General features: G+C 39.1%; 1 protein-coding gene across 7 annotated transcripts in view; it reads left to right on the top strand.

Annotated features, from left to right (window-relative positions):
* GNPTAB (N-acetylglucosamine-1-phosphate transferase subunits alpha and beta) overlaps positions 1-26,362 on the top strand; it is a 72,568-nt gene that overhangs the window by 11,664 nt on the left and 34,542 nt on the right. For 2 of the 7 annotated variants that reach the window (XM_081822282.1, XM_081822285.1), the window contains 4 exons: positions 12,193-12,278; positions 19,698-19,817; positions 20,762-20,803; positions 23,146-23,351. In XM_081822282.1, coding sequence (XP_081678408.1) covers positions 12,193-12,278; positions 19,698-19,817; positions 20,762-20,803; positions 23,146-23,351 — 454 coding nt within the window. Of the gene's footprint in view, positions 1-12,192; positions 12,279-17,190; positions 17,376-19,624; positions 19,818-20,761; positions 20,804-23,145; positions 23,352-26,362 lie in introns of all 7 variants that reach the window. The other 5 variants (XM_081822281.1, XM_081822284.1, XM_081822286.1 and 2 more) reach the window with 4 other exon arrangements.

Here is a 26,362-nt window from a genome sequence, read left to right as displayed (position 1 = left end):
TATATATATACCACATCTTCTTTATCCATTCATCTATCGATGGACATCTTGGCTCTTTCCACAGTTTGGCTATTGTGGACATTGCTGCTATAAAGACACCCCTTTCCAATAGGGAAGGATTCCACAGGTGTAAAGGCATGGGTTTGAGAGGCATTATCACCTTTCAGGAACAAAAGTAGTTCTGAAGGGCTGCAGCACACTGGGGATTGAAGCTGGAGAGGCATGTAGTAGCCAGTTTAGGACTTGGCTGTTGAATGATATGAAAGAATTTGGATTCATCCTGAAGAAAATAGAGACCATTCAGATGATTACTATTTTGGGGCCTTTATAGAAAAAAAAATTGCCAATCCCATGGCTTAAAATTACATTTATTCTGGGCGCCTGGGTGGGTCAGTCAGTTAAGTGTCTTCCTTCAGCTCGGGTCATGATCCCAGGGTTCTGGGATTGAGCCTTGTGTCCGATTAGCTTCTCCCTCTCTCTCTGCCCCTCCCCTTGCTTGTGCACTCTCTCTCTCTCTTTTTCAAATAAATAAAATCTTTTTTTAAATGACATTTATTCCCTTGATGTGCTGGACACTTGGGAGTTAGATCATCTGGGTGGGATTTGGTTGGCTCTGCTACACTTGTCTTTCATCCTCCTGGGACCAGTGGGCCAGCCTATACATGTTCTTCTCAAGACAGTGGTAAAGGCGTAAAAAATCAGGCAGATACTTGTAAACCTACCTGAGGTTTAGACTTAGAACTGGTGTATTCACTGTCTTTTTATTCCCTGAACCATCAAATTTGTTCCTGCCTTAGGAGCTCTGCATTATCAGTCCCATCAGCCTAGAGACCACTGCCTCCAGACCATCATGTGTTGGGCTCCTTCTTGTCTTACAGGTCTTAGCTCAGTAACACCTTTTCACCCAACCTAAAGTAGCCTCTTTCAGCAGACCATTCCTTATTATAGTCCCCTTTTTCTTCTTTTTTTAATAGTACTTAGTGTGAAAATGTGTGTCTGTGTATATATTTAATGTCTTCTCTTGCTCCACCAAAAAGTAAGCTCTGGGAACAGATTTTCTGTCTTACCCAGTCTTTCTGTCTTATTCACTGCTGTATCCTCAGCCCTTAGAATAGAACCTGGCACCAAGAAGTTGAGTGCAGACATATATTGCCCTAGTATCTAAATATAGAAAGGTCACCTGCAGTGATCAGTTTGTTTCTAAATTTAACCTTAATAGAAAGTAGATAGGTTTAGTTGATATACATATATAATTATATTAGGGTTCTTCAGAGAAACAGAACCAATAGGATGTGTATCAATGTGTGTATGGAAATAGATTTATTACATAGAATTGACTCACATGATTATGGAGGCTGACAGGTCTCCAAGATCTGCAAGGCTAGAGACCTAGGAGAGCCAATGGTGTAGTTCTTTTTTAAAAATTATTATTATTTTAGGATTTTATTTATTTATTTGAGAGAGAGAGCACATGGAGAGGGAGAGGGAGAAGCAGACTTCCCACTGAGCAGGGCGCCTGGCATGGGGCTCAATCCCAGGACCTTGGGATCATGACCAGAGCCAAAGGCAGACACTTAACCAACTGAGCCACCCAGGCACCCCAACCAATGGTGTAGTTCTTTTTTTTTTTTTTAAAGATTTTATTTATTTATTTGACAGAGAGAGACACAGCGAGAGGGGAACACAAGCAGGGGGAGGGGGAGAGGGAGAAGCAGGCTTCCCGCGGAGCAGGGAGCCCGATGCGGGGCTCGATGCGGGGCTCGATCCCAGGACCCTGAGATCATGACCTGAGCCGAAGGCAGACGCTTAACGACTGAGCCACCCAGGCGCCCCCAATGGTGTAGTTCTAATCTAAGTCTAAAGGCCTGAAACACAGAAGAGCTTAGTATAGTCCCTGTCTTAAAATTGGCAGACTTGAGAGCCAGGAAGAGCTGATGTTTTGTTTCGAATCCAAAGGGAGGAAAGACTGATGTTCTAGCTCAAGGCAGTCAGGTCAGAAGCAGTTCTCTCTTACTCAGCCTTTTTGTTTTATTTAGGCCTTCAACTGATGCAATGAGGTCCATCCACAATAGGAGGACAAACGCTTTACTCAGTCTATTCCTTCAAATGTTAATTTATCCAGAAACACCCTCGATGACACAACCAAAATAATGTTTGATCAAATATCTGGACAACCCCCTGGCTTAGTCAAATTGACACATAAAATTAACTATCATAGAAATTTAATAGATTTTATTTTAGAGCAGCTTTAAGTTTATGGAAAAAACTGCATGGAAAGTACAGAGATTTCTCATATACCTCCCCTCTCCCAGCATATTTTCCCTTATTTTTAACATTTTGCATCAGTGTGTGGTACATTTTTATAATTGATGAACCAATATTGATACATTTTATTAACCAGGAATATATTGATTAGGATTCATTCTTTGTACTGTATAGTTCTATGAATTTTGACAAATGCATACTGTTAGATCATGTATCTACCATTACAGTATCACACAAAATAGTTTCATTACTCTGATAATACCCTTGCCCTCCACTACACCTAGTCCTTGCTTCCCTCCCCACTGGCAATTAATGATTTTGGGTATTTTATTTTATTTTTTTATTAAGTAGGTTCCATGCCCAGTGTGGAGCCCAATGCGGGGCTTGAACTCATGACCCTGAGATCAAGACCTTAGCTAAGAGTCAGACACTTGACCAACTGAGCCACCCAGTTGATTTTTTTTTTTAAACTCTGTATATAGTTATGCCTTTTCCAAAATGTCATATAGTTCATTGCTGGTGTATAAGAAAGCAGTTGGCTTTTGTATATTACTTTTGTGTGCTGCAACCTTGTATCCTGCAACTAACTGTTTATTAGTTTCAGTTTTGTTTTGGTCGATTCTGTGGAATTTTCTACATAGTCATGTCATCTGTCAACAAAGATAGTTTTATGTCTTCCTTCCCAATCTATATACTTTTTATTTCCTTTTTTGTTATTATATTTTTTTTTGAAGATTTTATTTATTTGACAGAGACACAGAGAGAGAGGGAACACAGGCAGGGGGAGTGGGAGAGGGAGAAGCAGGCTTCTCGTGGAGCAGGGAGTCCGATGGGGGCTCAATCCTAGGACCCTGGGATCATGACCTGAGCTGAAGAAAGACGCTTAACTGACTGAGCCACCCAGGCGCCCGAAAATAAGATTTTTTTTTAATAGCTTCGTAATATTTGTTTGTACTTTATTTTCCTGATCACCTGTTGTTTAATTATTAGATACTTTTTTCAGATTTTATTTTGTAAGTAATAATGGCCATTATCATATTTATGCATATTATGCAGGTCTTTGGGTACATCTTTGATGATTTCCTTGGCGTGTACGTATCTAGAAGTAGAGTTGGCCAGAACAAAGACATTTTGTTTGGTTCTATGATACATAATGCTAATTGCCTTTCAGGAAAGGGGGCGATTTTTTAAAATGGCCTTGCAGCTATTTAAAAATCTATAACATACTTTTCAACTAATTTATGATTTTTATGCACTTGCAACTCATAAAAAGAGATCTCTTCTTGGTGTATTTAAAAAATGTTTTTAACCAGCAAATAGTATGAGATAAAATTCGTTTGTTGATGGAGTGAGCGCAGTATCACAAGCAGATATTTTGTAAAACTTTATCTCGTTTCACTAAACTTTTTTATTTAAATTAAATTTTTATTTAAATTTTGCCAAAATAAAGTAAAAAACCTTAATTCGACTAGTTTTGGTTCCTGGCTTAATAGTTACAATGGAAATATTTAGCAGGTTCAACTACACTTTCATTCATATTTTGGCTATATTTTTCACATGATATATTGTAATTATTTGTCTCATATTTGTCTCCCCAGCAGACTGTGAGCCCCTTGAGGGGCTAAATAAGTTCAGTGTGTTTTCATAGTCTTAATATCTTATATTTTCTGTTGTACTTTGTAGTTGTCAGAATATATGGATATATATTTGCTCACTTGTTTTTTTATAACAACCCCTTTTAGGATAAGGTATTACTTAAATTTTACATTTGGCACTTAGGTTTAAGTGACTTGTCTAAAATCACAAAACTGGGGCTTCCTTGTGTGACTCTTGCTTAACTTTAAGGATTGAATAACCGTAACACTGTCCAGTGGAAGTTTGTGCAGTGATGGAAGTATTCTGTAATTCTGAGCTGTCCCATACAGTAGCCACTAATCCTATGAGTGCTTGAAATGTGGCTGGTGTGACTAAGGTACTGAGCTTTTTATTTAATTTTATTTAGTCTTAATTTAGATAACCATTTGTGGCTAGTGTATACCATTTTGGACAGTGCAGGTGTAAACTCATAGGTAGAATAACTGTTTGCCAGGACCTTATAGCAGAGACTCAGACATTGGCTTGCAGAGTTGAGCCCTGGATTTAAAGTCCATCCTATACAATTCTGTGATTCTATAACCTCTGACCAGTAAAACAAGTAAATCTATGTATACCCAGAAAGTCCGTTTGAATATATTTTGAAAAAATCTTTGGTAGGTTTTTTTTTTTTTTCCTTTTACTTTTATTTAAGTGTGGTTGCAGGAGGTTTTGTTTTTTTGTTTTTTTTCCCCTTTAGATATTTTTTTACAATGAACTGTCAAAGGTTTAACGTTTTTAATTCTACTTTTTTTTTTTTAAGATTTTATTTATTTATTTGAGAGAGAGAGAATGAGAAAGAGAGCACATGAGAGGGGGGAGGGTCTGAGGGAGAAGCAGACTCCCTGCCGAGCAGGGAGCCCGATGCGGGACTCGATCCCGGGACTCCAGGATCATGACCTGAGCCGAAGGCAGTCGCTTAGCCAACTGAGCCACCCAGGAGCCCTTAATTCTACTTTTAAATATGATTTCCTTTACTATTTTGCTCCCATCGCATCCCTGTGGCAAACAATCCTCTCCCTCTCTCTGCTCCTTTATTTCCTTAAAACTCTCAGTTTTCTGTCCTGGGAAAAGGAGAGAGATTCTGTTAAGCTGTTGTGATTAACCCTATCCTTGACTATTATTTTTCCTGTCAGTCGACTGTTTCAAGCTGTACTCATTTAAAAGCTGAACAGTAAATATTCCTTAATCATTTTATGCTAGTAAATAGTCCTTAACAGGGGTGTCAGCTCCTTGAGGACTGAGGCCTGATTTCCATTTTGTGCTCCTTAAAATGTTCAACAAATACATGATGTGTGTCTAATTCTGTAAAGGAGGTAGAAATGGTCTAGAAAAGTGTTTTTGAGTTTAATTAATGTTTGAGTAAATAGTGGTCACGCATCTTGGGTTTAGATCATTTCCTTTATGTGAAATGGGGGAAATCACCCAAACCATTCAACTCCTAATAAGAAATGGGTTAATCTCTTATTTTAGTCACTTTGCATTGGGAAATGCTATAGACTGAATGGTTGTGTCCTCTCAAAATTTATTTGTTGAAACCTTATCTCCAATGTAATAGTGTTAGTAGGTGGGGCCTTTGGGAGGGAATTAGGTCACGAGGGTGCAAATTGATACACTTAGAAAGAGACCCCAGAGAGCTTCCTCACCCCTCCTACCATGCAAGGTGACTACAAGGAGAAGGCAGTCTGAACCAAAGTAGGCTCTCGGCAGACACCCCGTCTGCTGGTGCCTTGATCTTCGTCTTCCCAGTCTTCAGGATTGTGAGAAATACATTTCTGTTGTTTCCAAGCTACCCAGTCTGTGATATTTTGTCATAGCAGCCCGCATGATGATGAGCAGATTGACTTCCTGATTGGTATCAAGGAAGAGGAGAGTTAGTAGATCATTTATATTCAGTTCCAACAAGAAAAGATAAAGCTTAGAATATCTTTAAGATATCTTGGTCTCTCTTGTAATGCCTCTTAATGAAAAATAAATTTTGTTTTCAGAGACTGTGAAGAACATGTTGTAATCTAGGAATATTTTAAACTTTTTGGGGGGAATATTATGAACTTGGAATATCATTATTAGTGTGTGAAAAGCTCTGTCATTGCTACTTAGGGTACTTACTCCTTGAGGTTGGAAAGCCCGAACATCCTAAGTTTTTTTTTTTTTTTTTAAAGATTTTATTTATTTATTTGAGAGAGAATGAGAGAGAGCACATGAGAGGGGGGAGGGTCAGAGGGAGAAGCAGACTCCCCGCTGAGCAGGGAGCCCGATGCGGGACTCGATCCCGGGACTCCAGGATCATGACCTGAGCCGAAGGCAGTCGCCCAACCAACTGAGCCACCCAGGCGCCCCCGAACATCCTAAGTTTTACAGTAGCCTGTAAAACAATACAGGGTACCCATGTCACATTTCTTTTTCTTTTTTTTTAATCTGATTTTTTTTTTTTTTATGTAGGCTCCACGCCTAGCATGGAGCCCACCGCGGCGGCTTGAACTCACAGCCTTGAGATCAAGTGTCAGATTGAAGCTCACGTCTTCTGATTGTAAATCTTAAGATCATTGCAGTGTATATCAGTTCTCTTCCGGACAGTTACCTTCCTCTTTTCCTTAACTGGGGAATTCTTCTGATACAAAGGATTATGAAGCTTGTGTGTCAGTAACTATTATTCTTCTACAGGCATGCATTTGAACTTTTTCTAGGATTATCAAAATCTTCAACCAAAGCACATACCAGTTTTATAACTTTAAAAAGTTTATCATCCAAAAATTTTAGTATTTGTGTGCACAAGCCAGTTAAAGGACTGTTAGACATTCTAAAAATACCGGGAGCAAAACAAATTTATTATGGACTGTGGTCATTTATAAACATGCCAGGGAAACAGATCTGGGTCGTTGAATTAAGGATGATAAACATAACCAGTTTCAGAATTGCCTGAATGACCACATTTATAAATGTATGTTTGACAAAGCGAGCTCTGTGTAAGCAAGCATCAGAGGAGGGAGCCTGCTGAGGCTGAGAGAGCCTGGGCGAAGCTAAACAGGAACATGGGCTCTGAAGTTAGGCTGATTCACATCTCAGCCCCATTACACACGGCTGTGTGGCCTGGGGCTTCTCTTTGGGCAATGACCCATGAAGTGCCTGCCTCACAGCTAGTACCTTGTAGCAGGGCTTCAGTGGGGAGGAGAGGAGCACCGGGCATGATGGTGCTTGGTGAATGTGGGAATGTGCCCCTTCTCCTCTGTTATCAACACATTAAGACTGGCTGGCTGCAGTTTGTAAAAAATGACCAACAGTTGATCCCGAATACCTTGAATGCCATGATTATTAAAATGGAGTCTTAAAAGTGATAAATATTTTAAACTAGTAGAATAAATTACCTTTAGATGATTTTTACGTATTTCTCAGAGAGAGCAAGCACAAGCAGAGGGAGAAGCAGGCTTCCTGCCGAGCAAGGAGCCTGCCGCAGGACTCGATCCCAGGACCCTGGGATCATGACCTGAGCCAAAGGCAGACGCTTAACAGACTGAGCCACCCAGGCATCCCTAGATGATTTTTACAGTTCTTTATTAATAATACATTGCTTATGTGGTATTTTAGAGCTCATATAGTATTTTAATACTATTTTAGTTCATTGTGTCTTAAGTTTGACCAACAAACTACTTTTGATGGCAGAAAAAAGTAAGTACTCTGAAGAGAATAGTGTAGAGAGGTATGTGTGTGGAGGGGGTGGGGGGATAGAGCAAAATGGCAAGTAGGAAATTTTAAAGGCCAGCATTGTGTCTATAAAAATCACATCAGTTTTCTGTTTTTCTCCATAAAAATTTGGCATTACTATCAGTATAATATTTTAAATATTTTGCCATTACAAATGATGGTTCAGGAAGATATGCTTTGTTTACCCATGTCTTCTAACATGCCTGATACCTTCCTCAGACCTTCTATTTATGCATGTCAAGTGAGAATCACTGTCCTACTGCAGCAACACAACAAACTGATGAAATACATTTTGTACTTAGTTCATAGTTGAGGAAATTGAGTACCCACAGTTACACAGTTACTAAATAGAAGAACTGGGAGGTTCTCCCCCCGGAGGTGTCCCATGTCCCAAGTCCCCAAACCCAGTCTTTTGTTTTTTAAGATTTTATTTATTTATTTGGAGGAGAGCGAGAAAGTGCATGCATGAGCAGGGGGAGGGGCATAAGAAGAGGAAGAAGCAGATTCCCAGCTGACCAGGGAGCCCAGAGGATGCCAGCTCAATCCCAGCACCCAAAGGCAGATGCTTAACCAACTGAGCCACCCAGGCGCTCCACCCCCCCAAATCCAGTCTTACATTACTCCTGCCGTAACCAGATAATATTTATATTTATGGACAATAAGATGGTATATAATGAATCATGCTGGGCATGAGTTGACGATAAGTAGATTGGAAGTAGTTCTGTACCCTCAAGCAGTTTATAACTTAATTGGTCTGACAAGATGTTTCCATGAGGGGGAAGGTAAATAATGATAAAAAAAAGCTAAGGGATTCAAGGCAAGAAATATTAGAGGGCCGTGAGTAACTGATTTCCAAATAAGCAGTAGAGATGAAAGTTAAAGTTCTGAGGAGGAAGTGTTCAGGTTGGCTGAAGAATATGGAAAGGCTTTGTGGATGAAAAGGGACTTGATTTTATAGTAGTTAGTGTTTCTCTAACCTTTTCCTCTGGTCTTTTGTTTATTGCTAATAATGGCTGAAAACAAGATCTGATTGCAAGCTTAGGTCTATTTTGGCTTGTTTGTTGTTTGAAAGGTGCTTATATTTGTATAGTTTACCCCAGAATAATTTCCTAATTGCCCATTCAGATTTCCACTCTTTTCTACACTATCCTTGATAGTGTAAGAAAATGATCTGACACTAGTGCTCAGATGATTTTTTATTTGATTTACAAGGTTCCTTTTCGATCCCCGGTATAGCACATTACTCATTTACTTAAAGAGTTTGGCAAGATTTCCATAATAGGGTGTAGTTCACAGTTGGGATTAAGCAGAAAAGGGAGGGCGCCTGAGTGGCTTAGATGGTTAAGCGTCTGCCTTCGCCTCAGGTCATGATCCCAGGGTCCTGGGATCGAGTCCCACATCGGGCTCCCTGCTAGGCAGGGAGCCTGCTTCTCCCTCTGCCTCTGCCTCTCTCTCTCTCTCTGACTCTCATGAATAAATAAATAAAACATTTTAAAAAAATAAGCAGAAAAGGGAAATGGTTATGACGGAAGAGGATCATGTTTCAATGCTGATGGGTTAGGACAAGGGATAAGAGACCCAGAGGAGGCTGAAGGCAGGAAGAGAAGAGACATGGTGTCCCAGTGGCATTGACATGTGGGTGCAGGGAAGAAACCATGCCGGACATGGTGCCAGCCGCACAGCCCTGCACCTCCTTCTGTCATATACTCTTAGGGCTGGAAGGGATTTCAAGGACAGTTGGTCAGACCCCCTTCATAAAATGTAAAACAGAGGAAGAAACAGCCTAAACAGACCAGAGAACTTGCATAAGGTCTCATAAAAGTGACAGAGCTGGGATGAAACCCCGTGTCCCCTGAATCATAACCCAGCATTCCTACTACCTTCCCTGAAGTGTGCAGAACTCTCGCTGATAGGAGAGGAGAACATTCCTAAATGTGATAGATAAGGACCCTTTGCTGCTGTGTTCTTTCTAATACACCAAAGTGGTTTGGAGATGGTGAGATTAATTTATCTGATGAAGGAAGGCACGTTGTGTCAACATGCAGCACATCAGCATTTCTTAGTCATTTGTGAAGTATGCCCTCTCTGATACTATCTTCTCATCTTCTGGGTAGCACTACAAGCCAAGAACAGTGATACTGAGCTTTATTTTTTGTGGTTTGTTTTATACAAGTAATGTACTAGTTGTCCTTTTGCAGCTACATAGGGATATTGATGGAGAATCACTTCTATTTGAGCTCAGTAAGTTGATCCAAATCAATACAATTATGTTATTAAAAATAGATATATATTCTATATTTAGCAAAGATGGTATTTTATAGCTATATGCCTGCCATTGGGTTATGGTGTGATGTGTGATACTACCATAAAGCTCATTCCCCCTCTTGGAATTTCCAGTCCAGTTGGAGCAGCCAGTTGTATGCATATACAGCTTCAAATCTACCATGACTAAAATGGGACTCCCACCAGCGTGCATCCCTACTACACCTGTTCCTCCTATGTCATTAAGTGGCCCCACTGTTTCTTCAGTCACTCCTATTAGAAATACTGGAAACCTAGCAATCACCTCGCTTCTCTTCCCCTTCTTCACTCCCTCATCAAGTCTGGTAGCAGATCCCTCTAACACACCCTTTGTACCCCAGCTTTAGTACCAACAGACCTGTTCATCCTTTAAGTCTGCTAACATTGCCTCTTCAGTCAAGTCTTTGTCTTCATAGGAAGAGGTGCTCCTTCTTCAGTGCAGTTGTAGCCAGCAATAAATTTCTCTATTAATCATTGGCTATAGTTCCTTCAAGTCAGGGAACTTACCTTATTTCTCTTTGTAAATCCAGTACAAGGTACATTAGACCCTCAGTTTTTAAATCAGTACGTTGAGTGATGGGCGGATTATTATTTAATTTGTGGTGTTTATGAAGCACCCCAGTGAAGTAAGATTGTCAAGATAGGCAGAGGTCAGATATTGAAAACCTGAATGCTGTGCAAAGAAGTAAGATTGTCAAGATAGGCAGAGGTCAGATATTGAAAACCTGAATGCCATGCAAAGAAATGAGCAGTTATAGCTGGGCACATGGGTCCACACGGCCTCCCCTGTAGCCACATGTCATCACGTGACTGTGTTCTGGCCACCGAAAACAGAAGTGGTAGGTGCCCCGTCCAAGAAGTTTCCTTAATGGAGGGACATATCATTCCCTATCTCTCCTTTCTGCTGACTGGAATGAAAGCTAAGTGATGGTGGCTCCCGTGGTCATCTGAATGTAGCAGGGCCACACATCCTAGGGTTTGCACAATAGGAAGCTGAAAGAAGCCTTGGCAGGAAGGGAGAGCATTTCAGGAAGAGGAATTGAATGAAAGGACACATTTGAAGGTCAGATAGAAGATAACCTGGCAAACGAGACTGAAAAGGAGTCACCGGAGTGATGGGAGGAAAGCTAGGGAAGTGGTTTAGTAAGGAGGAACTGGGTAGCTGCTACCAATTGAGTAAGATAGAGATGGGGAAAATGTCACTGGATTCTACAACATGGAGCCCTTGGTAAGACCACTGACATGGTAAGGGCAGAAGTGGTATTGGAGTGGCTGAAGGGTAAATAGAGCACAGAAAAGGACTGTCTAAAGATATTTGCCCTTGAAAGAGAATTTGGAATAGAGGGACCAACTGCCAGAGGGTGTGGAGTGAAGGGAAGGTTTTCCTGAGATTACTGGAATAGGCTGATGGAAATAATCCTATTGAGAGGAAAAGAGAGAACAGACAACAGTCTTGAGACAAGTTGATGAGATCCAGAGCAAATGGACAGAGATGGGGTGCTTGCAAGGAGGAGGGACACTTCCTCTATGGTGAAGGGAGTGAAGAAGAAAATGGGGCACATGTGTGGGTGGGCTTATAGTTTTGGGGTGCAGACATGAGGGAGCTCCTATCTGAACTTTCCATTGTCTCCTGAATTATTTAGCAAGGTCATCAGCTGAAACTCCATAGACAGTAAGGCCATCACCCCCATATCTTGTCAGTCTCTCCTATTATAGCTTTGTTCTGTGCTGTGAGGAGAATCTGCTGAGGTTTGGATGGATCACGGAGCTGCCTGAAAATCCTTTAGTGCCTCTGCTTCCCATGGTACACAGGGCACAACAGTCAGCACCCAGCTTCCCTTCCCAGCCCCATTCTCTCCACTCACTAGCTGTGCTCCCACCAAAGCCAGCTGCACTGTTACCCTGAAACCACTCACCCTTGCTGCTTCTCAGCCTTCGAACATGTTCTTGCGGCACTGTCCCTTTCTCCCTACCTTGTGAACTTATTCTCTAAGACCTAATTCTCATATTGCATCCTTTTAAATCCTCTTTGATTCCCCTCTTCCCACAGGCCAGTAACTGTAGCTTTTATGTATAACTGTCCTTCTATTGTAGTTTTTTTATCTGGACTGAGCACAGTGTTTGGTATAATATATATATGGGAGGCACTGGGTGAATGGATGAATTTTTATTTCTTTTCCTGTTCCTTTAATGATTCTTAATGAAATTGAAATGAAATGAAAGTTCTATACTCTTAGTATTGATGCAGGGTAAACATTTTTTCCTTTTTTTTTTTTTTCCTTTTTTTCCTAGGTGGTTCTGGAATGGAGCCGGGATCAATACCACGTTTTGTTTGATTCCTACAGAGACAATATTGCTGGAAAGTCCTTTCAGAATCGGTAAGAAGAGATCAGTTTCGGAGAGAAGCTTATTTGGACTTAAATGATGAGTCATGAGATCACCCTTGCTTTAAATACAACAGTTGAAGTTGAAGGGATTTTTCCAAGTGTAGATATGATTTAACCTATTCAAGACCACTCCTATTTGAAGGAATCTGTAGTCCCTCCTCACATTTTATGATTGAAAAATCTGATTAAAATCTGATTCCCAAAGAGTAATCCTGCCTTGCAGAGTTACATGATCTCATTTTATCATTGCCCCAGTTCTGTGAGGTAAAGGTAATTCCATCTCCCTGTAGGATGAGGAACCTGGGTGGCTACCCTGGCCAGTATTATTGTTTTCCAAGCCCTGGCCCATATTCTTCTGTTGACATCTCTCTGTTAACCAGGGCCAGTCCCGTTGAAGCCACCAGACTGACCCCCCACTCACCCCTGTGGTCACCACATCTTGCTGCCTCACTGTGAGGAGGAGGAAACAACCCCACAGGTTGGGTCTTTTTCTCTTTAAGGCCAAGAAGCTTCTCGGTGCAGCCACTCTTGGATGCTACCTTCAACTTTTCTTTTCCTTGGAGATATTTTTCCTCCCTTGTAAGACAGGCCTCAGAGTGGAATCAACCTTTTCCCACATCCTCCTTTTCTTCCTGCAGCTAAAATGAACTGCAGTCTCTTTTTTATTTTAATTGTTACTTATATTGTTTTATATCATAAAACAGTTTATGTCTGTGGTTGAAAACAGTTCAAATAATACAGAAAAATAAAAAGTAATGCCTCTCTCTGTTCCATTTTGAATTTCCCCGCATCTAGAGGAAGCATTATTAATGAATTTTTGTTTTGGATTCTTCTGGTAATAATCATTCTAACTTTAAAAAATAAATGGAGTTTTCTCCCTTTTATTCATTTTATGCAGTATTTATTGACTCTTTTCCATTGTAAGGGTGCACAGCCAATCATTACAGGGCAAGGAGCAGTAGGTGACCGGAACAAATGTGGGGCAGCTAACAAGGGTGGTTAACCCCACAAAAGTCTAAATGTCAGAGGCCATAACCCAAATCCTCCCTTGATCCTGACTGTCCGTTTCCCCCTGAGGATAGTTCCCACTGAACCAGAAAACCTAATGAAACTACAAGTAACTACAGTTGGTGTCAGTTAGCACACCTTGACAGTTTCCTGAGACTTGTAGACTACATCACCAATTGCTCTGGAGCCCTTGCTCCCCGCTTAGAAGCACTTCCTTGTCCCTCTGTTCACTTTTTATGAGTGCCTATGTGGTTTCTATCAAATAAGCAGTTTTTTAAATTACTATGCTGATTGGATGTATGCACTCTGTAGTCATGAACATCTTAGGGAGGAAGGGCTAAGGGATTCTTTGATTGACGTAAAGCTTTACTCTTTGCTTTCGTGCCTTATGTGTGAATGACATCCCTGACTTTACTCCTTTAACAAAGAATGAATCTTTGAGTCTTCCTCTGTTTTAGACACTGAGATATAATTTTGTGGTAAAGAATTGTGTAGTCTAGTGGGGAGAATAGCATGTACGCAAATAATTCGTGAAGTAGGGAAACTCTAAGCTTTTCTCTTAGGATCTCTCTCTTTTTTTAATATTGTATTTATTCACTTGAGAGAGAGAGAGCATGAGCGGGGTGGGGGTGGGGGATAGGGTAGAGGCAGAGGGAGAAGGAGAAGCAGACTCCCCACTGAGTAGGGAGTCTGACACAGGGCTTGATCCCAGGACCCAGAGATCATGACCTGAGCCAAAGGCAGACACTTAACCATTTTTAAGAGATCCCTCTTAGAATCTCTTAAAAACAGTTTTCAAAGACCCTAGCAATCTGCGAAATTAGAACTATTTTTTATGACCATACTAAGGTGTTATTTGTCTTTTTTACTGTGTTGACATTTGCACTGATGGTGTAAAAGCATTGCTGGTAAAACTGCCACATCTTAGCATGGGTCACTGTATTCTTCACTACCCCATATTTGCAGGGGTAAGATAAAAGCTAGTTTCACTTAAAAATGTTCATGATGAAGCAGTAAAAGTTATTAATTTGATCATATCTTGACACTTTGACCACACATCTTTTTAATGTTCTGTGCGCTGAAATGCACGTGACTCTGTGGTGAGTGTCTTGAGGAAAAGCCCTGTGTGATTGAGTTGCAACCTAGACTAGCCCTTCTGTTTCATGGAACACCATTGTCATAACTTGAAAGGACAGATGACAGTATTATTACTCAGACTTGGTCATTTGGCAGATGTTTCTTGACAGGGAACAAAGCAATTCTATGTCTTGAAGGAAAAAAAAGTAATAGTATTTGTTGCCAGTGATAAAATTTGAGCTTTCAGGTGAAAATAAGAATTTGGGAAACCTTGTTTCTATCACTGTGGGCTTAACAGCTTCACAGTATCATAAAGACTTCTCTGTTTAGATCTGTGGCATTGTCCAAAAAATCACATTCGTTAAAACTATATAAGAAAATGAAAGAAATAGGGCACCATTTGGCAGATCTACATTTACTCAGTAAGCTATTATTTTCCAGATAACCAATACATTGTTATAGGATCACTGTTACAGATGTTACAGAATCTTGCATGGGTAAAAAAGCCATTCAAAGTGCAAGAAGGACCAGTGGATTTCAGTGGAAAAGCACAGAAAGTTCATTAATGTGGCTTCATATTCCACACTGCAACTAATTTTTAAGCAACTACCAGTTACTTTGGTGTAGGATCAGAGAGGAAAACCCACTATTACCTGAAAAGGCTTTTATTATTTTTTTAAAGATTTTATTTATTTGAGAAATAGAGAACACGAGCAAGGGGAAGGGGCAGAGGGAGAGGGAGAAGCAGGCTCCCCCTAAGCAGAGAGTCCCACGCAGGGCTTGATCCCAGGACCTTGGGATCGTGACCTGAGCGAAAGGCAGACACTTAACAAACTGAGCCACCCAAGGGGCCCCCTGAAAAGGCTATTAAAATACAACTCTCCTTTCCAGCTAAGTATCTGTATGAGCCTGGGTTTTTGTTACATAGTTCAACCAAAACAACACATGGGAATAGATTGAACACAGAAGATCTGAGGTGCTTGCTCTCTTCTACTAAGTCATTAAAGAGACTGGCAGAAATGTAAATCAGTGCCTCTCTTCTCACTAGATTTTTTTATTGTTTTGGAAAATATTGTTATTTTCATTTAAAAAGTTATTCATGTTAATGTGTGAAGAGGTTTTTTGTTTTAAAATGAATATTATAATATTTTTAACGTTTTATTTTCAAATATGGCAAATAATAGTTATAACCTATAAACAGAAGCTTTTTGGGGTCCTTAATAATTATTAAGTGTGAAGTGAATAATTATTAAATGTTCTTTGACATAGCAGTTCTCAAAACCTTAGTGTGCAGCAGAATCCCATGGAAGGCTTGAGAAAATGCATTTTCCTCCCACCCTCAGAGTTTCTGAGTCTGGAGGTCTCAGAGGGGCTCACAGAATTTTCATTTCTAACAAGTTCACTGGTGACACTGAAGCTGCTGGTCTGGTGACTACACTTTGAGAACAATTCATTTACAGATTCTTAATGAAATAAAATTTTCCTACTTTGTTTTCATTATTGCCAGTTATCTTAAGAAAAGCTCAAAATGAATTGTCTTTTTTTAATCAATATTTATCAAGCACCTACTCAACCTACTGTGCCTTATGCTGTGCTTGTGCTGATGGTGCACACTTGCAGGAATCCCTGCCCTGAAGGAGCTTCAAAACTTCAGAAGGAAAAGTAGCTTTAGAAAATCCAGATACGGAGGTCAGCAGTTCTTGTTCTCTTTCTGAAAAATTTCGTGTATGTGTGTTAAATATTTCTCCTCCTAATTTTAGATTGCATTAAAATATAGTTTGATTTTTATATAGGGATATTTCAAAATTGCCTAATTTTGATGATGACAAGTAAATGGATCATATATAACATCACATGTTCTGATACATATATATATACTTTTTAAAGATTTTATTTATTTATTTGACAGAGAGAGACACAGCGAGAGAGGGAACACAAGCAGGGGGAGCGGGAGAGGGAGAAGCAGGCTTCCCACTGAGCAGGGAGCCTGATGCGGGGCTTGATCCCAGGACCCTGAGATCATGACCTGAGCCGAAGGCAGACGCTTAACGACTGAGCCACCCAGGCGCCCCTGTTCTGATATATTTTAAAATACCATAATATTTGTAGGAAGTTTTCATTATTTTGCTAGTTTCTCTGCAAGTCCCTTTAATGTTATTTGAAATGTTGTTTAAAACAAAGTTCTATATGTCATTAAGAAGTGAATATATAAATTATCTACTGCTACTAATTGTGAGGCATTAAGTCAGTCTGCGACTAGTCATCTCTAAAATGTAGGTATTAGATTAATTAAGTGTAAAATCTCTTCCAACTCTTTGGATCCAAGATATCATTTAAGTTTTCTTACCTATTTTATAGAATGTAGAAACAAGGGACTACATTCACAGTGTCCTTTATATGTCATAGTGCCTGTATATTTACTTAAACTGAACTGATTAAAATAAAAGCTGTATTACTGTCACATGGCTTTGGTTCTGAGTCATAGGTAACTTATTTAGTCTTCAGCTCTAAGATAAAGGCTTTCTTCTCATCTGGAAACTAAGATATAGTGGTCTCGTGGTTAGAAAGAAAGACTCAGACTCACTGTGGCCATGTCTAATAGTAGAAAAACAACTGACTCACTGACCTGGGGCAGATCACACGATCTCCTTAGTTTGTTAGTTTAACACCAGAGAATTAAATTGATCATATAATACAACCTTATCAGAAGAGCCAGTACATAAATCCATTATATACTTAATGTTTTCCCCAATTGAACATGTATGGATATCTCCTCACTCTGTTAAAAAAAAAATTTTTTTTTTTATTTATTTGACAGAGAGAGACATAGCGAGAGCAGGAACACAAGCAGGGGGAGTGGGAGAGGGAGAAGCAGGCTTCCCGCGGAGCAGGGAGCCTAATGCGGGACTCCATCCCAGGACCCTGGGATCGTGATCTGAGCCGAAGGCAGACGCTTAACGACTGAGCCACCCAGGCGCCCTGTTAAAAATTTTCTAATAGCAGGTAATAACTTGTACAGAATAGCTTTGGAATGTGCAATTCTTCTTTTTTTTTTAATCTTAAAAAAATAACTTAAAAAATATGTCACCAAAGCAGTTTTTTCAAATTAATTTTTGGTCTGAACTATTGGGAATGAGATGACCTTGGATAATTTAGGTGTGGGCAATGCAAGACATTTCTTTTTAATGGGAAAGACTGATATATATGTTGAGGGAATGAACTTAGAGTTAATTTAGCCAACAAGTATATGTTAAACCCCACTCATGTACCAGGCCCTATTCCTAGGCATCTTGTGATGACCAAGAGGAACTCATTGACCTCATAGAGAATTGGCATTTTAGCGGGGGGAAGCTATTTTTTAAATCTTTTTTAACTTAAGTATGTGAACTGCAACCTGTATATAAATCATTAGTTCTTAGTGTGGATTTCTGGACCAGCAGCATTGCCATACCTGGGAACTTGTTAGAAATGCAAGTTCTGGGGCCCCACTCCAGACCTAGTGAATCAGAAACTCTGGGGATAGAGCCCAGCAATCTGTTTTACAAGACCTAAGGTGATTCTGATGCATGCTAATGTTTGAGAACCATTGGTATAATAAATGCATAAAGGACCTAACTGAGGAAGCTTTCGCATACTGTTCTGGTGAGGAGAGAGAACCTGAAGATGTAGGAAAGAGGGGAAGTCATTAATGCGGCAGGGCACAGAATGTATGGTACCACATCTGCCCTAGATAGTCCATCTAGTGGAAGACAGACATGCATAAAAGCTAGTATAACATAGTGTGCTAAGGATTCCTTAGAGTACAGAGTACAATAGAAGCTGCATGGTAAGCAGTACATTCTCTTTGTGGGAGGTGAGGGGAGAGGGCGATTGGGGAAGGAGGAAGTGGTTCAACAAAGCATGTAAAAAAGGATATTTTAGGCAGAGGGAGAGGCATGTTCAAAGGCACAAAAGCTGGCAAGTCTTACTCCGTTGGGGTAAGCGACTAGAGTGTCTAGAGCACAAGGTGCAGATTATGACACGGTTTAGATGTTATTCTGCAGACAATAGTGAACATCATTAGGAGGGTTGGTAGATGTTCAGCTTTCACATATGTCTTGAGTATTCGGTGATTCCTCATTTTTCCCATGAAGCTTTGGGTCCCTGGTTCCTCTCTGACCTTCATCTTCTCTTATGCTCTTCCCTTTTCCCCCCTTGTCTCTGCCACACTGTCCTTTAGCTCCTTGACCATTGCCAGTTAGGTGTCTGCTTCAGAGCATTTGCATGTGGTATTCCCATTCTCTGAACCGTTCTTCCCCCAGTTACCCACATTGCTTGCTTCCTCAATTCCTTCACATCTTTGCTGAAATGCCACTTGCCTTTGAGTCATGATGAACTCCTGTATCATAGGTCCGAAGTAGACCTGAAAGATGGGGGGGATTTTGGTTAAGTTGGTAAAAGAAAGGGGAAGAGAGCTTTCAGCAGGGGTAAAACCTGAACAAAACACTAACACGAGACTTAGGTGAGATACGAATTAGTATATGTGCTGCCGAAGCGAGCACGGTGAGATACGAATTAGATGCCTGCCTGACTTTTTTGAGGAAAAGATAATAAGGAAGAAATCAAGCAGTTTCAGGAAGGTCTGTTCTAGTGTTTCATATATATCATTGACTCATTTAACAAATACTGAGCTTCTGTGCGCTGGGCACTATTCTAATTGGTTGGATACCTTAGGGAACAAAACAGGAAAGCTTCCTGCCTTCTTGGAGCTTATTTCTGGGGGAGGGACACATCCAGTTACCAATGTAGGTAACATGTTAATTATTTAATATGTTAGAAGGTGGTAAGTGCTATGAAGACAAGAAAAAGGGCAGGGGAAGGAGGGTTGGGAGGGGCTGGACTTGGGGCAGCAGGGAATAAGGAAGGCTGCAGCATTAAATAGGGCTGGGTCTTCATTAGGAACTGTTGGATAACTCCTTTTTGGTAATTTTGCTTAGCTTCTAATTTCTTTTCTATGTCTGGCTACATTTGCATCACAGCACCCTTGTTTGCTAAACTGAGCATGTAGGAGTGTAAACTGAGCTTCCGAGACCTCCTGACAGTCTTAAAGTGGAGTGATGCAGAACTGCATAAAGATCTGCATGCATCTTGCAGAGAAAGTTCTCAACAAATAGTCTCCCAGCACCAGTTTGAAAACATGCAATTCTATGATATGGTTGGTTGGTTGGATTACCTTTTCATTGATTTTTTTTTTCATAACCTTTGAATTTAAGCCCTGTTATACTCTTATTCCCAAATGTATTGGAAAAATTCATGTAAGCTGGAAGACCTGTGGGTTTGCCCTAGGCTCTGTCTGCCCATGCCAATTGACGTGGTTTATACCTGGGTGAATGGCACAGATCTTGAACTACTGAAGGAACTACAGCAAGTCAGAGAACAGATGGAGGAGGAGCAGAAAGCAATGAGGTAAAACTGATTCTTTAAAAACAAAACACACACAGTTCTATGAGTACAAGTAACAGTGCATTTCAGAAGGGAATTTTAGTGACCACTTTAGTGACTCTTGGCCTTACTTCGTAAGATGGCCATTTTATGACTGTGCCACTCTAGTGATGCCTTGTTCTCCGAGGGCCCCAAACGGAAAGGAGCCTCCCGAGAAAGCCCTAGACTTCCTGCTTACTCAGGCTGAGTCCCAGGTGTGATATCTTCATGAAATAAGATGTTTGTTTTTCAACGTAGCATTATGGTAAGACCCGTTATTCCCTTGAAAAACAAAACAGGCCTACAGAATTAACTTTTTTCCATTTGATAAAGTCAAAGTATATTCCTTTTATCCTTTTTAATATCAAATCATACAATATGGAATTAGAAACTTTGCTAATTTTTTATATATGGAATTTTGATCATTTTATTTCTTTTATCTGAGAAAGGTACAATGCCCTTGAATGGAGAGCCTTTAGAGCTATGATTCCTTAGCAGTTTTTGTTGAGAATTTCTCCATTCATTTCTTTGTAAATGTTAATGGGTGCTCCCCAGTTGCAGGTCATTGACCAAATTATACTGCAACAAATTGTCTCTTTCTCTTTGTGTTAGAGAATATTATACCTTCCCAGTGCATGAAAATGACTTTGGCAGCCTGGTACCATGTTTTACTAGTAAAATGTAAACACTTAAATTTTAAGCTTTTTTGATTACTGTGGGAGGTATGTGATGATAATAACTTGAGCATATTTCATTGAAACTTAAAATTTATTACGCACCTTAAATGTTGTAAGCATTATATTTCCTACCCTACTGGTTAGTTCCAGGGGGAGTAACCAAGAAAATCAGTGTTGTCAGTTACCTCTTGTTCACAGTTAGGACTAGTACTAGCCCATGCATATGTAATGAAATATATTTACTTTCATTAGAGAAATCCTTGGGAAGAACACAACAGAACCAACTAAGAAGAGGTAAGTGTTTTGATTCTCAGGAATAAAAGTTGAAGTATTGAAGTGAAACTTCCGGGTTCTCACCTGTTTTTGTTGGATACACAGTATTTTGTATTTATTGTTCCTCTTCAGTCCCTCATCTGCTCGTTTTTGACCCCCAAATTAAGTGCCTCCATTAGATGGAAGATCTTGCAGTGCCAAAGGCATAGTTGATTGAGAACTCTTATTCAGGTTGTACCTAACCAAAGCTTTATCGTTTCCGGATGGGTTAGGTTTCTGGATGGTAAGGTTTTCTTCTCTGTTGTTTTCATTAATCTGTCTTAGTGTTCTGTTCTCTTGGTCCACTTAAAGTATGACTTATACCCAGTGTTTTCATTTCTAGAATTTATATCCATCATTCAATTGTGTATTCATAATATATTTCCTTTAAAAAGCTGTCCTAGTTCTGTCTTATATTTAAGGACTTGGGAAGAGGATTTAGCCCTATGCCAAGAATCAGATGTGCCTATCATGATTTAAATCATAACTGACTCTGATAGGCTCACTGTCCAGCGGAAGTCTCTGTTAACTGCACTCCCCCACTTAACCTTTTAGACTTAAAAGAGTTATTTTGGGGCGCCTGGGTGGCTCAGTTGTTAGGCGTCTGCCTTCGGCTCAGGTCATGATCCCAGGGTCCTGGGATCGAGCCCCGCATTGGGCTCCCTGCTCAGCGGGAAGCCTGCTTCTCCCTCTTCCACTCCCCCTGCTTGTGTTCCCTCTCTTGCTGTGTCTCTCTCTGTCAAATAAATAAAATAAATAAAATCTTAAAAAAAAAAAAAAAGTTATTTTATAGAAATGATCCTGAGGAATTTTGAGGTCTAGAAGTGCCCTCTGAATCATTTCTTTGTTATATATATTTATTTATAAATATACTACTGTAATACTACTGTTAATACTTTTCAATACTAATATATACTACTGTTAATAACACTGTTAATATTTTTAATTTTTTAAATACTGTTATTTTTAAGTAACAAATTTTTTAATTATTCAAAGTAATACTGCCACGTTACAGAAGGATTGAAAGGACCTTGAAAAGAACAGGCTCACATAATTCTATGGTCCTCATTCAACAACTGTGATCATTTTATTATTCCCTTTTCATACATGTATTTATAGTTGTAATTTATAATCTTTTTATAAATGTAAAATATCATTTACATTTTATATCATACTTGCTATCTTTTTATATTCTTGAGATAAGATTCCTTTATTAAATATGTACAATTTTGTCTCCTTTTCAAATTTTATGTGATCTGTACATCTGTGTTGATAAATTATCTTCATGCTTCTTCTCAGTTTTAATAGTTGTATAATATTCCATAAAGTAACTGTACTATAATTTACTAAATGTTGGGCACTTCTGTATTTTCACTGTTGTAAATATTTTGTGATCATATAATTGGGTTTGTCACATTTTCTGTTTGTGGGTTTGTTTTTCCTGTTTTGCTTCTCTTCTCCTACTTGGATTAGATTCTTGGAAGTAAACTACCGAGGAAGAAGCATATGTATAAGTTTTTATGGCTCTAAATAAGGACACATGCATTTGCTATAAAATTGCTTCTCCAGAGAGGAAATGGGGAATACCCACCTGCAGTGTTCAAGAGGAATAGGTGTACTGTGCTTGCACTAACATTGAGTCCATTTTTTGAGGGATGCTAATTTAGTAAACAAAATGTGATACCTCATTTTCTCTTGCATTTCTTTAAATATTAGTAAGGTGGAACAATTTTATATATTAACTAGTTGTAACTCCCACTTTGTGAATTCTCCAGCCGTGTTTTGTCCATTGTTTATTTAGGTAATTTGTTTATTCTAGGTATTCCTTATGTTTAGATAGAAATATCTCATACATTCATCTTAGAACATTGTCACATTTGCTTTTATTTACATTGGTGTAGTGTCTCTCCAGTGTATTTAATTGTGAATTGGTAAGTTGTATCTGGTAGGCTGACTAAATTCTGTAAACAGAATTTATCTACTTCCTAATCTGCCTAATGGTAGACTTCACTGGAATTATGAAAAAATCTTTAAAATGGTAGTAATGAAATGCTTAATTTCTTGTGCACCTTTGAGTTAGTAAATTTTGGTGGCAATCATATTAATAGGAGTTTGAAAGCGCTTTCTTTAGAAGCTGTACTTGTTTAAAATAATTTTATATCATACTTGCTATCTTTTTATATTCTTGAGATAAGATTCCTTTATTAAATATGATTTTTATAGGATATAGAAAAATATCTAGAAAATTTAGTAGTACCAATGAGCTTTTCAGTGTTGATTAATTTTTCAAGAATGTTTTTGAGCATGTTGGTGTCTGTTTCCAGTGAGAAGCAGTTGGAGTGTTTGCTGACACACTGCATCAAGGTGCCAATGCTCATCCTGGACCCAGCCCTGCCAGCCAACATCACACTGAAGGACCTGCCATCTCTTTATCCATCTTTTCATTCTGCCAGTGACATATTCAATGTTGCAAAACCAAAAAACCCTTCCACTAATGTCTCAGTTGTTGTTTTCGACAGTGCTAAGAATGGTAAGATCTCCTTATGGGTATTTTAAAATCATGTCATCATTGGCTTTTTGAGTAACAAAATTCTGAATGGAACAGACATGATTCTGTTTTAAAGAAGTACCTGATAAACTAAAAACATAAAAACAGAAGCAAAAGAGCTGCCACTGTATTTCAGCCCTAACTTCAGAAAGGGATTGCATATATCTTACTCCGTGTAATACACTCGCCTTTCTGTGCTGTGGTTAGGACCTTAAATTTGATACTTCATTTACCTTATTCTCTTGGCTCTGACTTATTGTGGAGGCTTATTACTATTATTATTTTTTACCATATAACTCTTCAGCAAGGTTATTTTCTACAGTTTGAACAGAACATACATGGAACATTCTTACTTTCCATTCTGAATTATCTGATTATACAGTTGATTTGGTCAGATAACAGAATTGAAATTGTAATTTCTGGCATAGAATAATGCGCACATCTAGAGATCCCATCCTCCCACTTGGCCACTGAGCTGGTGAGCCCCATGCCTGTGTCTCTTCTGGCCTGTTGTCTCTCATGCTTCCTCTGCACTGAGCCTCTCTCCTTGGAGGCTACATGTGTTTCACTTGTGTAAAATGAAAACTGTCATGTTCCCTTTACAGCATTGAGTCCTGTTCTCAAGTTCCCATTCTTTTAGTGTCATACCTCCCAGCTTAAATCTTTGGAAATATCTTTGATGTGTTCTTACTTTTTACATCCATCCCTAATAGATTAACCTCACCCTATTACTTGCTTTTGTTTTTCGCAAATGATTCTCCGCTTTCTTACTCATCTCACTTCCTCTGCACCAGACTGAATTCCTTCACACAGGCTCCGGTGATAGCTGCCTAGCTCCTCTACCTGTAAAGTTCCTCTCCAATCTGTCTGGCACACAATCTGAATAAATCAGAAAGTTCTGATTTTATTTGCTTGCTTCCTTTTTGAAGACAATAATACAGTAGTATGTATTTGTTATATACATCTTTGTTACAAATTCCCCTTCCTGGTGTTCAGGACCCAGCCCTGATTCTGCCCTTTGTTTCCCCTGCCCTCCTGCCCTCCTCGAGGCTGCCAGTTTCTTCACACATGTGGTGCTGCTGTCCTGGTCCTCTTCCTCTCCCAGCCTGCCTCCCGTTCTTTTCAGCCCCACCTCTGTCTCCATGAAGATCCTGGACAGTACATTCACAGTGATTCTAATTCTTTTTACTTTTCTGTATCCCTGTAGTACTTGTAACCTCACTCACAACTTAGTTTTTTGGGGTTTTTTTGTTTTGTTTTTAAAGATTTATTTATTTTTTAGAGGGGGCGGGCAGAGAGAGAGGGAATCCAAGCAGACTTCATGCTGAGTGCAGAGCCCAATGTGGGGCTTGATCTCATGAGCCTGAGATCATGACCTGAGCCAAAACCAAGAGTCGGATGCTTAACTGACTACACCAGCCAGGCACACCAGAACTTAGTTTTTGATTACGTAGTAGTTTATGGTGTCTTCATCAAATTTCTTGATCTAGCAGAGACCTTATCACTCACCAGTTTGTGTCCTTCACAGTGTCTAACATCGTGCTGTTTTCTTGGCACTTAATAAGTTATTTGTAATTTGAAAGAAAATTGTAACCTAAGTATAGATATCGCTGCCTTTACACTATAGATTTGTTTCTGAATTATTTTGTATAAATAACATTTTTGTATTTAAGTTATACTTTATACAGGAAAATATAATCTTTGACAGATTATAACAAATTATCTTGATTTCTTGTTTCGCTAAATCTAGCTTTTTTTTTTAAACTCAATAAAGTGTATTTTTTTAAAGTGAATATTATTTATTTGAAATAAATACAGACATTATATTGAGATCTTTGGTCTTTACAATGTGTAGTTTGTATACTGAGCATCTGGTTTTGTGGAAAGATGTATTCTTCCTCTACAATTTGCAGACTTGTATGTGAGCGTTGAGCACTTACGGTAATGGTCTGTTACCTCATGGTGTGTCAGTACCAAGCATTACACCTCTTTCATTTGATGCCTGTCCTCTTAAGGATTATTGTAAAATTGTGTTCTTGTGAGGTGTCCTTTCCCATTATATTCTTTTATTGGATGGTAATTATTACATAGAATGCCATCTTTTTTGTTTTGTAGAATCTATTTTTCTTTTTTTTTTTTTTTTGACTAAGTATGTAGTATACAGTGGCTAACTGAACATAATAACAAAAAAAAAGAAAAAACTATCCTTTATCAGATGGGTGGTTTGCAAGTATTTTGTCCCATTCTGTAAGTTGCCTTTTCACCCTGTCGATGATTCCTTGGCCAAGTAGCTTTGTTTTTTAAATTAGTTTTAAGGTACTCTGATGATGTTTTCCCCGGAGAGAAAAAGGAATGACATTAAGAATTATACCTCGGTTATAACATCTATGGAGAGAATCTTGAATTTTTCCTCTGCTAATTTTATAACATAGTAAAGACTTAAGAAGTTGTAAGTTTTGATATGAATAAAATTTGTATTAAACTATAGTCTTCTAAACACTGTTTTTGAATTCCCACTTGGGTTTCTATTTGCATTACTTATTCATTTGTTCAGTAAAGATTTGTGGAGCCACTGCTCTGTGTTGGATGTTGTTCCAGGTAACAGGGAAACAGCAGAGAACAAAGACACATCCCTGCCTTCACAGAGCTTACATTTCTAGTGGGGCAGACTCACTCTTTATTCTCCTCAATTATCTAGATCAGGGATTGCCAAATTCTTTCTTAAAGGACCAGATAATAAATATTTTAGGTTTTGTGGGCCAATAGGCAACATGGAGGATATTATGTAGGTATTTTATATAAGTATTTAATATTTAGCCATTTTAAAATTGTTCAAAATTGTTCTTAGCTTGGGGCCATACTAAAACAGGCAGTGGCTAAATTTTGGCCATAGAATGCCAACCCCTGATCTAGATAAAAAATTTGTATCCACATTTTTTTTTTTTTAAAGATTTATTTATTTATTTGAGAGAGTGAGAAAGAGAGAGTACATG

This window comes from Leptonychotes weddellii, chromosome 5, assembly GCF_054177405.1.
Source record: "Leptonychotes weddellii isolate Sample4059 chromosome 5, ASM5417740v2, whole genome shotgun sequence".
NCBI lineage: Eukaryota > Metazoa > Chordata > Mammalia > Carnivora > Phocidae > Leptonychotes > Leptonychotes weddellii.
Note: the sequence above shows the minus strand (reverse complement) of the source record. Positions and strands in the feature narration are given on the sequence as shown.